General features: G+C 41.0%; 1 protein-coding gene across 8 annotated transcripts in view; it reads right to left on the bottom strand.

Annotated features, from left to right (window-relative positions):
- LOC133571087 (CLIP-associating protein 1-B-like) overlaps window positions 1–15,048 on the bottom strand; it is a 57,607-nt gene that overhangs the window by 20,310 nt on the left and 22,249 nt on the right. For all 8 annotated transcript variants that reach the window (XM_061924136.1, XM_061924131.1, XM_061924139.1 and 5 more), the window contains exons 9-20: window positions 12,337–12,471; window positions 12,153–12,229; window positions 11,981–12,073; window positions 11,755–11,900; window positions 9,245–9,380; window positions 9,104–9,174; window positions 7,426–7,485; window positions 5,254–5,331; window positions 5,017–5,184; window positions 4,890–4,936; window positions 1,859–2,053; window positions 1–10 (exon numbers count right to left, since the gene is read on the bottom strand). The exon at window positions 1–10 is cut by the window's left edge and continues 86 nt beyond it. In XM_061924136.1, the coding sequence (XP_061780120.1) occupies window positions 1–10; window positions 1,859–2,053; window positions 4,890–4,936; window positions 5,017–5,184; window positions 5,254–5,331; window positions 7,426–7,485; window positions 9,104–9,174; window positions 9,245–9,380; window positions 11,755–11,900; window positions 11,981–12,073; window positions 12,153–12,229; window positions 12,337–12,471 (1,216 nt within the window). The remainder of the gene's footprint in view (window positions 11–1,858; window positions 2,054–4,889; window positions 4,937–5,016; window positions 5,185–5,253; window positions 5,332–7,425; window positions 7,486–9,103; window positions 9,175–9,244; window positions 9,381–11,754; window positions 11,901–11,980; window positions 12,074–12,152; window positions 12,230–12,336; window positions 12,472–15,048) is intronic.

The following is a 15,048-nucleotide window of genomic DNA, read 5'->3' as shown; positions in this document are numbered from 1 at the left end:
CGAACTCGACCTGAAGAGCAATAATATTAAGAAAAATAAGAACACACAATATCACAATGCTATTAGCCACGTCCCCTGAACTTCATGAAACAAACATTTTCCTGCTGGTACACAAAGCTTGTGAGACAAGTACACAGCAGTGAAGACGAGTCATGAACAAATGGTTCAAAACCTGCAAGTTTTTTACTGAATCAGCACTCGCGGGTTGTCGCCGCCACATACCTGCCAACTTTTGAAATCAGAAAAACCTAGTAGCCAGGGTCCAATGATTGATTGCATTCAGACAGGTTAAAATGTTGCTAAAACCATCACTTTTCTATCAGTCACAGTGACTTTTCAAAACAAAAATATTACAGCAAAAATCATATGGGTTGATTGACATGTTTATTCTGTAAGCTAACTTCAATAGTTTGAAATTATTTTGACAGTTAATGCCAGTTATCCTGTCAACCTTTCACAAGACTTCAATTTGTTCATTGAAAGTATAAACACTTTTTACAGTAAACAAATGGTAAAACAGTACTAAACAATTCCATTAAAAAAAAAAATTGGTGTCATTATTAACTTTCTGTCCAAGCTTGTATAATCTACTGCCTTGTTCGATTGTAAAAAATATTCTGTGCCTAAAATTCACATTTCTATCACAATTATCATACTGTAAACATGGTAAGCTAACTTCATTAAAATTAATAGTCCTGTCAATAGCATGGAATTACAATTCAAATGTAGTTTTTTTGTAAGCCTTTCAAAAGAATTCAAAATATGAAAAATTAATGAAAATTAATTTAAGCCATCAGACACTTGAAAAGTGGCACATCACATCTCTAATGTAATCATTTGAACTTTTCAACAGAAATAGCACTGCAAAAATATTAAGGACATACTTCTGTATTTTGGTAGTTATGCTGTCAACATTTAACAAGATTTCTTCAACTTGGACTTGAAAGCATAAATAGTATAAACACTTTTAACAGTATAACAGTACTAAACAATTCCAATAGATAACATTGGTGTCATTACCTTTTTGTGGCTAAAATCCAAATTTAGCAACGGCATTAGACTTGTGTTTTTTTGTCCCAACGTGGTCTTTTACATCGCTAATTCCTCCGTGTCCGATCGAAAAATCTTGTCTGCACAAGGTGCAATTCGCGTAGTTTTCACCCTTTTTGGAACGGATAATTATTCCCAGATAGGCTTTTGAATATTCTTCACGGAATGACTGCAGTTTTCTTTTCGGTTTAAGACTCGTTTGCGATTTTTCTCCGGCTGATTCCATGATCGTTCGCTCGTTTGGAAACAATGGCAACTGGTGCCTCGTGCTTGGCAGCGGTGCTATAAATAGCCTCGCGCATGGCATTCGGAATGGCTCGATAGGAAGTTACGGGAAGCAGTGTCGATTGTCATTGTTGTTACGCGATTTCGTGAATAAAACTTAAAAAAAAAAAAAATGTTTTAATTAATGAAAAACCGTATTTTTTATCACTGCAACCGTAACACGGAATAGGTTGATGAAAACCGTACTAATTACAGGAAAACCGGAGTAGTTGGCAGGTATGGGCCTGGTTAGCGCCGTGCATGGCAGCTCCCGCCATCAGTGTGTGAATGTGTGAATATGTGTGTGTAATTGGGTGAATGTGAAAAATAGTGTCAAAGCGCTTTGAGTTCCTTAAAAAGGTAGAAAAGCACTATACAAGTATGCCCCATTTAACATTTACCATTTACTACACCACAAACAATAAGAGCGGCAAGACAGCCTGGGAGAAACACTCAGGGCTTCACAGGTGAGTACTCAGACATAGAGAGCAAGTGGGGATTTCATCATGTCACCTGATTCAGGCCGTCACTCGGTGCAACTTACCAAGTGAAGCGTAAGATCCGGGCGGAAGAGCAGAGGCGGAACTAAAGGACGAAGTAGATAATTGCACTGCCGAGGACACAGCAGGCATCCAGGTGCGGGCTGTGGTTGCTGCGTTGACATCCACGTCGCTGCAAGAACGCTGCAGGGAGCCAGAGGAGGTACCAACAGGTGGTTTGGAGGCTCGGCCCACTTTGGCTAATAGAAGTTCAATGGGAAACATGAAGTTATGTTACTTTGGTGACATGCAAAAAGCTTTACAGAACATGTTACAAATGAGTTACAACTAGAGATGTCCGATAATGGCTTTTTTGCCGATATCCGATATTCCGATATTGTCCAACTCTTAATAACCGATTCCGATATCAACCGATACCGATATATACAGTCGTGGAATTAACACATTATTATGCCTAATTTTGTTGTGATGCCCCGCTGGATGCATTAAACAATGTAACAAGGTTTTCCAAAATAAATCAACTCAAGTTATGGAAAAAAGTGCCAATTATTGAAGTCACAAAGTGCATTATTTTTTTCAACATGCCTCAAAACAGCAGCTTGGAATTTGGGACATGCTCTCCCTGACAGACCATGAGGAGGTTGAGGTGGGGGGGGTATATTGTAGCGTCCCGGAAGAGTTAGTGCTGCAGGGGGTTCTGGGTATTTGTTCTGTTGTGTTACGGTGCGGATGTTCTCCCGAAATGTGTTTGTCATTCTTGTTTGTTGTGGGTTCACAGTGTGGCGCATATTTGTAACAGTGTTAAAGTTGTTTATACGGCCACACCCAGTGTGACCGTATGGCTGTTGACCAAGTATGCATGCATTCACTTGTGACTGGGCCGGCACGCAAAGGCAGTGCCTTAAAGGTTTATTGGCGCTCTGTACTTCTCAATTTAAGTGGACCCCGACTTAAACAAGTGTAAAAACTTATTGGGGTGTTACCATTTAGTGGTCAATTGTACGGAATATGTACTTCACTGTGCAACCTACTAATAAAAGTCTCAATCAATCAATCAATCAATCCCTACGTCCGTGTACACAGCGGCGTTATAGAAAGTTATGAATTTTACTTTTTGAAACCGATACCGATAATTTTGAAACCGATGCCGAAAATTTCCAATATTACATTTTAAAGCATTTATCGGCGGATAATATCGGACTGCCGATATTATCGGACATCTCTAGTTACAACCAGTGATGAGAGAAACATGGTACAACGGGAACATAATTACAATAACTATGTTACTCCGGCTTCCTCCCACCTCCAAAAACATGTACCTGGGGATAGGCCCCTCCCACCTCCAAAGACATGCACCTGGGGATAGGTTGATTGGCAACACTAAATGGTCCCTAGTGTAGGGATGTCCCGATCCAGGTTTTTGCACTTCCGATCCGATACCGATATTGTTTTTGCACTTCCGATCCGATACCGATACTGACCGATACCGATACTGACCGATACTGGCCTATCCGAGCATGTATTAAAGTTTAAAGTTATTTAGCCTACTTAGTTGTCAGAATCATGTTGAAAAGGGTTTTAGTACTCTTGATAACAACTAGCCAGCTGAATTAGGGGAGTTTGAATAATACACAATGGTTGGTAACAAGAAACTGACCTGTTTATTCAAGGATAAACACAAAATAGACAAAATTATACATGACAAACAGAAATGGCATCATTGAACTAGGGCTGGGCGATATGGCCTTTTTTTAATATTGCCATATTTTAAGGCCATATTGCGATACACGATATATATCTCGATATTTTGCCTTAGCCTTGAATGAACACTTGATGCATATAATCACAGCAGTATGATGATTCTATGTGTTTTGATTGATTGATTGAGACTTTTATTAGTAGGTTGCACAGTGAAGTACATATTCCGTACAATTGAACACTAAATGGTAACACCCCAATAAGTTTTTCAACTTGGTTTAAGCCACTTAAATTGATTCATGATACAAATATATACTATCATGTATACTATCATCATAATACAGTCATCACACAAGATAATCACATTGAATTATTTATAATCCGGGGTGTGGAGGGGGGCGCCGCATGTAAGTGTCAAAAAGACAGCCAAAAGAGTTTGATATGAGAATAAATCTAAAGTTAAAATATAGGGTAGAAATGCACCCATTTGCAGGAAATGTAGTCTTGATTTTCAAAATGTTCTTTCAAGGCTTGCATGTCTACATTAAAACATTCTTCTTCATACTGCATTAATATATGCTACTTTTAAACTTTCATGCAGAGAAGGAAATCACAACTAAAAAAATCACAAATTTTTTCATACGGTGTTGATGTGGAAATGTTTGCCTCGGCATTTTGATGGTGTGGGCGTGTGGCACCGAATGGAGATAAGCGTCTCGACAGACGTTATAATATTTGAACAATGATGACGAAAACTGTTTTCTCTGTCGTGTCCGTGTGTCGAAAATTGTTATGCGCTTAGCTCTGTATGTCACACAAAAGTGCAAATTCTAACCATTGGATTCATTTCTATTGTTTGAAAATATCCAGCGGGCCGCGTTGAAATGTTAATTATGTTGTATTAGGCCAATGTAGCAAGACCCGTGTCACATGACTTCAAACTTGACACCTCATTGGCAGGTTCTGAGACAGGATCCAAACAATCATTAAAAAGAAGAAGAAGAAGAAGATTGCTTCAGTTTTTACCGGGACTGAGTCTTCTTGCGTTTTGAAGCAGCTAATCTTTTGACACAGAATTTTTTTACACTGAATATTTTTTCTATTAAATTGTCAACTTAATTTGATGTAAAAAGATTCAGTTCACAAAATTCAAATGCAAAAAATTCAGTTACATAAATTCGGTGACAAAAATGTTTTTCGTAATAAAGACAAAAAAATACACCTCCATAGTAACTGTCAAAGAGCAATCACTGCTCGTGTGTGTGTGTGTGTGTGTGTGTGTGTGTGTGTGTGCGTGCGTGCGTGTTTGTGTTGGAGTTTGTTAGCCTACAACTACCCTAACAGATATTGTTAGTATAGCAACAAATGTGTTCTTACATCTCGCCATGCTGCTTCCAGTGGTGCTTCTTGCAGACAAAGGTCGACTATAAACAGCAGAGGGACAAAAACTGTGAATGTGAAATGGAAGGACAAACATTTGTTGACTTTGATTTTTGAGTTTTACTTGAGGCTCTCCTGTGAGGAGGACGAGGAGCGATCAGAGGCCGGCAGCGACACCAACGTGTCTCCACTTCGCAGGTGAGCTTGCAGAGCTTTCTGATACGACGACTCCAAGCTTTGGAACAGCTGCTCCGCCTCCTGACTAAAATGGCCATGGAAGTCCCAGTAGCACCTGCGGCGATATCAGCAATCAGCATCATGAACTAGCTACCCTTCACTAGTGTTGAAGATTGCCACTTACTTCCTGGCCAAAGAGCGCACCTCCGCGTCTGCATCATGAATGCCTCTTTTTATTGTTTCCATTAACACGGCTACATGCCTGCCAAAGGAGACATTCAGATAGATGACTGACTGTACATTGCTCACACACACACAAAGACTCATACCTGCCAACTTTTGAAATCAGAAAAACCTAGTAGCCAGGGTCCAGGGGACGCAGGCCCCGGTAGGTCCAGGACAAAGTCCTGGTGGGGGGTTCAGGCTTAGCCCCCCGACGCAAAATGATTGATTGCATTCAGACAGGTTAAAATGTTGCTAAAACCATCACTTTTCTATCAGTCACAGTGACTTTTCAAAACAAAAATATTACAGCAAAAATCATATGGGTTGATTGACATGTTTATTCTGTAAGCTAACTTCAATAGTTTGAAATTATTTTGACAGTTAATGCCAGTTATCCTGTCAACCTTTCACAAGACTTCAATTTGTTAATTGAAAGTATAAACAGTATAAACACTTTTTACAGTAAACAAATGGTAAAACAGTACTAAACAATTCCATTAAAAAAAAAATTGGTGTCATTATTAACTTTCTGTCCAAGCTTGTATAATCTACTGCCTTGTTCAATTGTAAAAAATATTCTGTGCCTAAAATTCACATTTCTATCACAATGATCATACTGTAAACATGGTAAGCTAACTTCATTACAATTAATAGTCCTGTCAATAGCATGGAATTACAATTCAAATGTAGTTTTTTTGTAAGCCTTTCAAAAGAATTCAAAATATGAAAAATTAATGAAAATTAATTTAAGCCATCAGACACTTGAAAAGTGGCACATCACATCTCTAATGTAATCATTTGAACTTTTCAACAGAAATAGCACTGCAAAAATATTAAGGACATACTTCTGTATTTTGGTAGTTATGCTGTCAACATTTAACAAGATTTCTTCAACTTGGACTCGAAAGCATAAATAGTATAAACACTTTTAACAGTATAATAGTACTAAACAATTCCAATAGATAACATTGGTGTCATTACCTTTTTGTGGCTAAAATCCAAATTTAGCAACGGCATTAGACTTGTGTTTTTTTGTCCCAACGTGGTCTTTTACATCGCTAATTCCTCCGTGTCCCATCGAAAAATCTTGTCTGCACAAGGTGCAATTCGCGTAGTTTTCACCCTTTTTGGAACGGATAATTATTCCCGGATAGGCTTTTGAATATTCTTCACGGAATGACTGCAGTTTTCCTTTCGGTTTAAGACTCGTTTGCGATTTTCTCCGGCTGATTCCATGATCGTTCGCTAGTTTGGAAACAATGGCAACAGGTGCCTCGTGCTTGGCAGCGGTGCTATAAATAGCCTCGCGCATGGCATTCGGAATGGCTCGATAGGAAGTTACGGGAAGCAGTGTCGATTGTCATTGTTGTTACGCGATTTCGTGAATAAAACTTAAAAAAAAAAAAAAAAATGTATTAATGAAAAAACTTATTTTTTATCACTGCAACCGTAACCCGGAATAGGTTAATGAAAACCGTACTAATTACGGGAAAACCGGAGTAGTTGGCAGGTATGAAGACTTATTGATGACAACCCAAGAGCTCCCTTGGTATCAAGGTTCAGCTCAGGTTTCAAGCAGTGGAGATGCCTGCAGATATATTTTACACACAGGCAGCCACCCCTCTGACTACTGGGTGAGTGTCACGTTACTGCAACAGAAAGATCAGCAGCCTCTGTCATCACTTTCACTTCACTGTCAGAACCTCTGCTTACTCCACAGCAGATAATATTACAGACACAAAACAGGCTTCATTTCTCTTCCCTGTAACCTGTAGCATGCATTTAATTATTCATGATATCAACATTTTTATAAGCATAAATCAAATTTTTATAGCGCCTTTCTAGTCACCCAAAGCGTTTTAAGTGATGATTCATTAAGTCCAGTCACACACTGGTGGTGCACAGCTACATCTGGATCCACAGCTGCCCTGTAAACCTGACTGCCAATTCATTCCAAGCACCACGCCCATGATCACTACCAAACATTAGTGTGGGCAGCACTGGAGGCAAGGTGAGTAAAGTGTACAGAGGGAGCAGGATTCAAACCGCCCACCCTCCGGTTTCATGATGACCTGCTCTACCTCATGAACTACTGCTGCCCGATATTGTGTATGAAATTGTGTTTCCTGACCTCTCCAGAGCGCTTGTGTTCCATCCCTGTAGCTGCAGGTTCAAGAACTCATAGCAGCGCCTGCAAGACACACAGCATTTATTCATTAATTATTCTATAAATATATCCATCCATCCATCCATCTTCTTCCGCTTATCCGAGGTCGGGTCGCGGGGGCAGCACCTTAAGCAGGGAAGCCCAGACTTCCCTCTCCCCAGCCACTTCGTCCAGCTCCTCCCGGGGGATCCCGAGGCGTTCCCAGGCCAGCCGGGAGAGATAGTCTTCCCAGCGTGTCCTGGGTCTTCCCCGTGGCCTCCTACCGGTCGGACGTGCCCGAAACACCTTCCTAGGGAGGTGTTCGGGTGGCATCCTGACCAGATGCCCGAACCACCTCATCTGGCTCCTCTCGATGTGGAGGAGCAGCGGCTTTACTTTGAGCTCCCCCCGAATGACAGACCTTCTCACCCTATCTCTAAGGGAGAGCCCCGCCACTCGGCGGAGGAAACTCATTTCGGCCGCTTGTACCCGTGATCTTGTCCTTTCGGTCATGACCCAAAGCTCATGACCATAGGTGAGGATGGGAACGTAGATCGACCGGTAAATCGAGAGCTTTGCCTTCCGGCTCAGCTCCTTCTTCACCACAACGGATCGATACAGCGTCCGCATTACTGAAGATGCCGCACCGATCCGCCTGTCGATCTCACGATCCACTCTTCCCCCACTCGTGAACAAGACTCCGAGGTACTTGAACTCCTCCACTTGGGGCAAGATCTCCTCCCCAACCCGGAGATGGCACTCCACCCTTTTCCGGGAGAGAACCATGGACTCGGACTTGGAGGTGCTGATTCCCATCCCAGTCGCTTCACACTCGGCTGCGAACCGATCCAGCAAGAGCTGAAGATCTTGGCCAGAGGAAGCCATCAGGACCACATCATCTGCAAATAGCAGAGACCTAATCCTGCAGCCACCAAACCAGATCCCCTCAACGCCCTGACTGCGTCTAGAAATTCTGTCCATAATGGTTATGAACAGAATGGGTGACAAAGGGCAGCCTTAGCGGAGTCCAACCCTCACTGGAAACGTGTCCGACTTACTGCCGGCAATGCGGACCAAGCTCTGACACTGATTATACAGGGAGCGAACTACCACAATAAGACAGTCCGTTACCCCGTACTCTCTGAGCACTCCCCACAGGACTTCCCGGGGTACACGGTCAAATGCCTTCTCCAAGTCCACAAAGCACATGTAGACTGGTTGGGCAAACTCCCATGCACCCTCAAGGACCCTGCCGAGAGTATAGAGCTGGTCCACAGTTCCACGACCAGGACGAAAACCACACTGTTCCTCCTGAATCCGAGGTTCGACTATCCGGCGTAGCCTCCTCTCCAGTACACCTGAATAGACCTTAGCGGGAAGGCTGAGGAGTGTGATCCCACGATAGTTGGAACACACCCTCCGGTTCCCCTTCTTAAAGAGAGGAACCACCACCCCGGTCTGCCAATCCAGAAGTACCGCCCCCGATGTCTACGCGATGTTGCAGAGTATATATAAATATATAATATATATTAAATAAATATTGAATATAAATATATTCAATATATTTTTTCATCAATTCCCCCGAAAAAAAACTAACCTGAATAACTTGAACGCACTAAGTAAAGAAGAGTCTTGGTTTTCTTCTGCTATTTTTTGTGCTTACCTTCTGACCGCCACAGATTTTGAGGTACAGTTGCCGGTGATGACAGGGATCAGACGAGGGTAGTGTGTGTGCTGCAAAACACACAAAGCACGTTAGTCACTTGCCAGTAAACAATTGATTTGACAGGAAGCAGAGACCCACTTTAAGGATGAGGCGGATGACGGCAATGCCAGAGGTGGCAATGACTTTGGCACTGTTGGAGACCAGGAAGAGAAGGGTCGGTAGGATGGCCTCAGCGGCATGATCAAAGCGGCTGCAGAGCACTGAGGAAAGGTATCTGAAAACAAGAGATTCAAGCAACCACTCAAAACAAAAACACACTGGAACCACAAACAGAAACGTTATCGTCAAGTGAGTGACCGAAAGAGGACTTCAGACGTCCTCTTCAAAATTTAATGAGGACGGTAAGGCTGAAACGACGCGTCGACGTAGTCAACGTCATCGGTTACGTAAATACGTCGACGTCGTTTTTATGCTTCGACGCGTCGCATATTTACGTCACACTGCCGTCATGGCGGAGCGCAAAGCAGATGATGCGAGCGGTGCGAGCGAGGGAAAAAAAGCACGCCAAAAGTCGTCAAAAGTGTGGGAGTATTTCAATAAACAAATGTATATAATTCGGCATTATTTCGGCCAGTCGGCTTATAAAATCAGAGCCGATCAGTTTACGTTCGCGCGCAGGTATAACGCGGCGCGCTCCTGTCTCATCTGCTGGTGCGCGAGCCCGGTAATTAGACCGCTGTGTCAAATCAAGGAGTACAAAAGACGCCAGCGCAGAGTGGAAAAAGGTTTAGTTCATTACAGATAACCCAGAGTTGTGCCAACAGTATGTAAGATTTAATATTTCTCTTCGTGGGTATGGCGCACCTGTTGCGCTGGTGAGATGGGAGGGGGGGTTGTGTGCATGTAGCGTGCTTAGTCTGGAGGCTAAATACACACAGTGTGTTATGTAACTGTTGTTTAGTGTTGATATTCTTTGCTTAGTTTGATAAATGTTGGAGCAGTTTGCTTCATCAGGAGGGTGAAGTCGCTCAATTTAAAGTGTTGGATTTAACTGTGTTGGTGAGGGCGTAGAAAAAGGGGCATTTTTCTACCAGTAGACAGCGTTTAAGATTGAGTGTTTCACTGCTAAATTAATAATATATTTATATTGAATATGGATTTTAAATATGTATCTAAATAGGTGGTTAATTGGTTAGGTATTTATGTATTTGCATATTGGGTTTTCTGCTGCATTTATCTATTGTGTTTCTGGTGTTAAATGTATTTTATATGTATCTTGGTGCATTTATGTTGAGACAATTTATTTAAAATCTGTTTTAACTTAAAGGGAAAAGATGTGTCCATTTTGTTGCACTTGTTTAATGGTTAAGAGTTTGATAGCTAATTAATAGTTGTAAATTATGGGATTGATAATTGATTGATTTTTTACAGCATGTTAATCTTGTGGTGTTTTGTCCTTAAAGGTTTTTCACCTACTAAAGAAGCTAAAGGCTACTAAAGGCTACTAATGACAGCTAAAGAAACTAAAGTCTACTAACACTGCTAAAGACTGCTAAAAAGACTAAAGAAGAAAAAAGAAGCTGTTTCTTGGTTGGAAAAACTGTTGCAAACTAAAGGAAAATAAAAGGAAAAAGTAACTACGGTCTGGTCTTTTGAGTGAAATCCAGAAGCCACATTCAGCATTGGTACATCCCTTCAAGTGTGGGATAAGCACAGCGAAAAAAGCAAAACACTTGACAGTTGTTGTATGCACACTGTGTCGAGCGGAAATGGCCTATCATAGCAGCACAACGGCTATGAAGGAACATTTGAAAAGAAAACACCCGACAGCGTTCTTGCCATCACCATCAACTAGTCAATCGTCCGCGTGAGTATACATTGTCATCATTACACAAAATCATGAATGTGTCATTTGTATCTGCGTTGTAAATTCATAAACTAAAACACTGTTTCGCTCTGAGAGGCGCGTTTGGCATGCCTGTTCAGTGTTTACAAAGACGCGCAAACGTTAATTAGTTGTGCAAATACCTTTTACAACATTAACAGTTACATATACTATGTACAAACCAACAATTAACTTTCACTTTAATCATACTATCATTGTTGTGTTATTAAGCAAAATAAGCAATACTTTTACTTTTGTTGAAATGTTTACACTGTTACAGAATATTTCGTTTTGCACTTTTTTGTATTGGATGTTTATCTTTATTTTTGCACATTTTAAAGCAAAATAAGCAATACTTTTACTTTAGAAATGCTTATACTATTGCAGAATATTAAGATTTGCACTGGATGTTTACTTTTATATTTGCACATTAAAAAGCAAATAAGCTACTTTTAATTTTGTTAAATGTTAAAAGTTTTAAATGTTTACATTGTTACAGAATATTTTGTCATGTTGTTGTCAATGTTGACTGAGTGGCCATACTTTTTTTTTTGTATATAAAAGTCATGCCTTTTGAAAAAACTGGCCAACATTTATTTTTTCATCTTCATTTTAAATTAAAAAAATAATCGGTAAAAGGAAAAATATTCTATAGATTAATCGAAAAAATAATCGATAGATTAACCGATTAATCGAAAAAATAATCTATAGATTAATCGATAGAAAAATAATCGTTAGCTGCAGCCTTAGAGGACGGTCTTACCCAAGAGTGATACAGGCCTCCCGAACCACCTGAGAACGTAGGTCTTTGGCCGACAGTTTGAATGCAGACTCCAGGAGCCGCAACTGCTGCGGGAAGCCGTCAAACTCTGCTGCGCCAGCCAAGACCAGTGAGCGTACCTTCTTCAGCTGGTATGGCACAATAGGCAAGGCGATGTGATCCAGAGCTTGATAACAACAAAGAAAGAATCCTGAGGTGACATTTTTACCGCTGCCACGCGGAGCTCCCAGTCGCGTTTGTCGTCTGACAGCACATCTCGAATCTTGGCCATGGCCTCTTCTACCTCCCGGTTGGAGTATATCTGATTGAAGAATGAGGACATATAATCAGCTGCTTATGTGACAGACAAACACAGTAAGTGTTGAGTCAAACAAATTAACCTGCATAGTGGGAACATCTTCGAAGGCTTGCATGAAGTCATCCTCATCCACTGCTCCAGCAGAAGAACCATCTTTCCCTGCAGACAACAAAAAGACTGTTGACTGAATGCTTAGTCTGCTACCTGATGATTGTATATCTTTAGCCTTACTTATTACTAGGCAGATGGAAAAGGTGGGCTCTTACCTGCTGACTTGGTGCTGGAGGTGGGGTGTCGGCGTGGACCCACACTCATAGTCTTTCTCCCAGCCAACAATGCAGCTTTGGATGAGGTTGAAGAGCAGCCTCCATCCAGTGAGTCGTCATCCTCAAAGTTTTTATCTTAAGCGGGGGAAAGGTAAAAGGGGTTCAGTGAGCTATGCCACTCCACAATGGTGTGGGCAGGCGCACTAACATGTCTGCATTCCAAGTTTAAACTGGCACAGGGCAGAGGACAAATATTCCTGTAGCCTCGACACAGCATGCCAACCATAGTTGTGGAGGATCACAACAATCAGTCCACTGTCACTCGTGACGACATCAACACATTTGGAAGACAGACCATTATGAGATTTGCCGCAAGTAAGCTTAAAAGCAAAAGGTTACCAAAATACATGCAGCCATGTTGTGTAATTTACGGATAAAGGGGCCACGTTGATATTTTTCATGCAATAATATTACGTTTTTGATAACATTTTTGAAGCTTTGTAAAAAAAAAAAAAAATTTTTTTAAATTCCGGGTAATGTCTTTTTTTGCTTGTCAATTAAAGGCAATTAGTTGAAAAGATTCTTGAATATCCAAATTAAAGTACCGTATTTTTCGGAGTATAAGTCGCACCTGCCGAAAATGCATAATAAAGAAGGAAAAAAACATACCGTATTTTCCGCACTATAAGGCGCACCTAAAAACCACAAATTTTCTCAAAAGCTGACAGTGCGCCTTATAACCCGGTGCGCTTTATATATGGATAAATATTAAGATTCATTTTCATAAAGTTTCGGTCTCGCAACTTCGGTAAACAGCCGCCATCTTTTTTCCCGGTAGAACAGGAAGCGCTTCTTCTTCTACGCAAGCAACCGCCAAGGTAAGCACCCGCCCCCATAGAACAGGAAGCGCTTCTTCTTCTACTGTAAGCAACCACCCGCCCGCGTAGAAGAAGAAAAAGCGCACGGATATTACCGTTTCATTTCCTTTGTGTGTTTACATCTGTAAAGACCACAAAATGGCTCCTACTAAGCGACAGGGATCCGGTTCATGAAAAGACGCAATCTCTCCATCCGCACACGGATTACTATTTCACAGCAACTGATATTCCTGTGAACCGCACTGTGGATACAACGGGAGCACGTACGGTGAATATTCGCACCACAGAGAATGAGAAGTCATCCTTCACTGTGGTTCTAGCTTGCCATGCTAATGGCCAGAAACTTCCACCCATGGTGATATTCAAAAGGAAGACCTTGCCAAAAGAGACCTTTCCAGCCGGCGTCATCATAAAAGCTAACTCGAAGGGATGGATGAAGAAAAGATGAGCGAGTGGTTAAGGTAAGTTTAAGTTTACGCGAAGAGGCCGGGTGGCTTTTTTCACGCAGCTCTGTCCATGTTGATATACGACTCCATGCGCGCCCACATCACGCTGGTTTTAATATATTATTAAAGTTTGACTGACCTATCTGACTGTTTTTTTGACATTCCTTTAGCGCAGTTAGATGCGGCTTACAACATGGGGCGGCTTATAGGTGGACAAAGTTTTGAAATATGCCGTTCATTGAAGGCGCGGCTTATAACCCAGGGCGCCTTATGGTGCGGAAAATACGGTATATAAGTCGCACTGGAGTATAAGTCGCATTTTTTGAGGAAATTTATTTGATAAAAGCCAACAGCAAGAATAGACATTTGAAAGGCAATTTAAAATAAATGAAGAATAGTGAACAACAGGCTGAATAAGTGTACGTTATATGAGGCATAAATAACCAACTGGTATGTTAACGTAACATATTATGGTAAGAGTCATTCAAATAACTATAACATATAGAACATGCTATACGTTTACCAAACAATCTGTCACTCCTAATCGCTAAATCCCATGAAATCTTATACGTCTAGTCTCTTACGTGAATGAGATCAATAATATTATTTGATATTTTACGGTAATGTGTTCATCATTTCACACATAAGTCGCTCCTGAGTATAAGTCGCACCCCCGGCCAAACTATGAAAAAAAACTGTGACTTATAGTCCGAAAAATACGGTAAATGTTTTATTTTTAACATAGCAAAAAACATGTTCTTGTAACTTTTTAATAGTTTTTTTTCCAATGTGACCGTAATCATCCCTTTTAATGTACTAATTTGACAACTTTAAAACATTATGGTACGTTTTCAAAAATATGTCGCCTGCAAACAAAAACACAAGCTGCGGCCTGAGGGCCGGTCTATGCCCACGCTATCAACGCTCGTCAACATTCCACATGGACGCACAAGCACACACAACTACTGTGATGTCGTTCTGTCATGTTGAACAAAAATGAATGCCAAGGCAGTTCAATGTGAACCCAAGGATGGGGGGGCTCCTCCCCTGGCGTTTAGCACACCCCAAAATAACAATAAAGAAAACAGTCAGTGGTCTTCAGTCCATCAGAGACAGACTATAAGTCTTCATCGGCCTGTGTGGTCACTCATGAGACACATTACAAATGTACAGGTAAAAGCCAGTAAATTAGAATATTTTGAAAAACTTGATTTATTTCAGTAATTGCATTCAAAAGGTGTAACTTGTACATTATATTTATTCATTGCACACAGACTGATGCATTCAAATGTTTATTTCATTTAATTTTGATGATTTGAAGTGGCAACAAATGAAAATCCAAAATTCCGTGTGTCACAAAATTAGAATATTGTGTAAGGATTAAATTT

Source organism: Nerophis lumbriciformis, linkage group LG28 (genome assembly GCF_033978685.3).
Source record: "Nerophis lumbriciformis linkage group LG28, RoL_Nlum_v2.1, whole genome shotgun sequence".
Classification (NCBI taxonomy): domain Eukaryota; kingdom Metazoa; phylum Chordata; class Actinopteri; order Syngnathiformes; family Syngnathidae; genus Nerophis; species Nerophis lumbriciformis.
The sequence above is the reverse complement of the archived record's forward strand: the minus strand, read 5'-3'. Positions and strand labels throughout refer to the sequence as shown.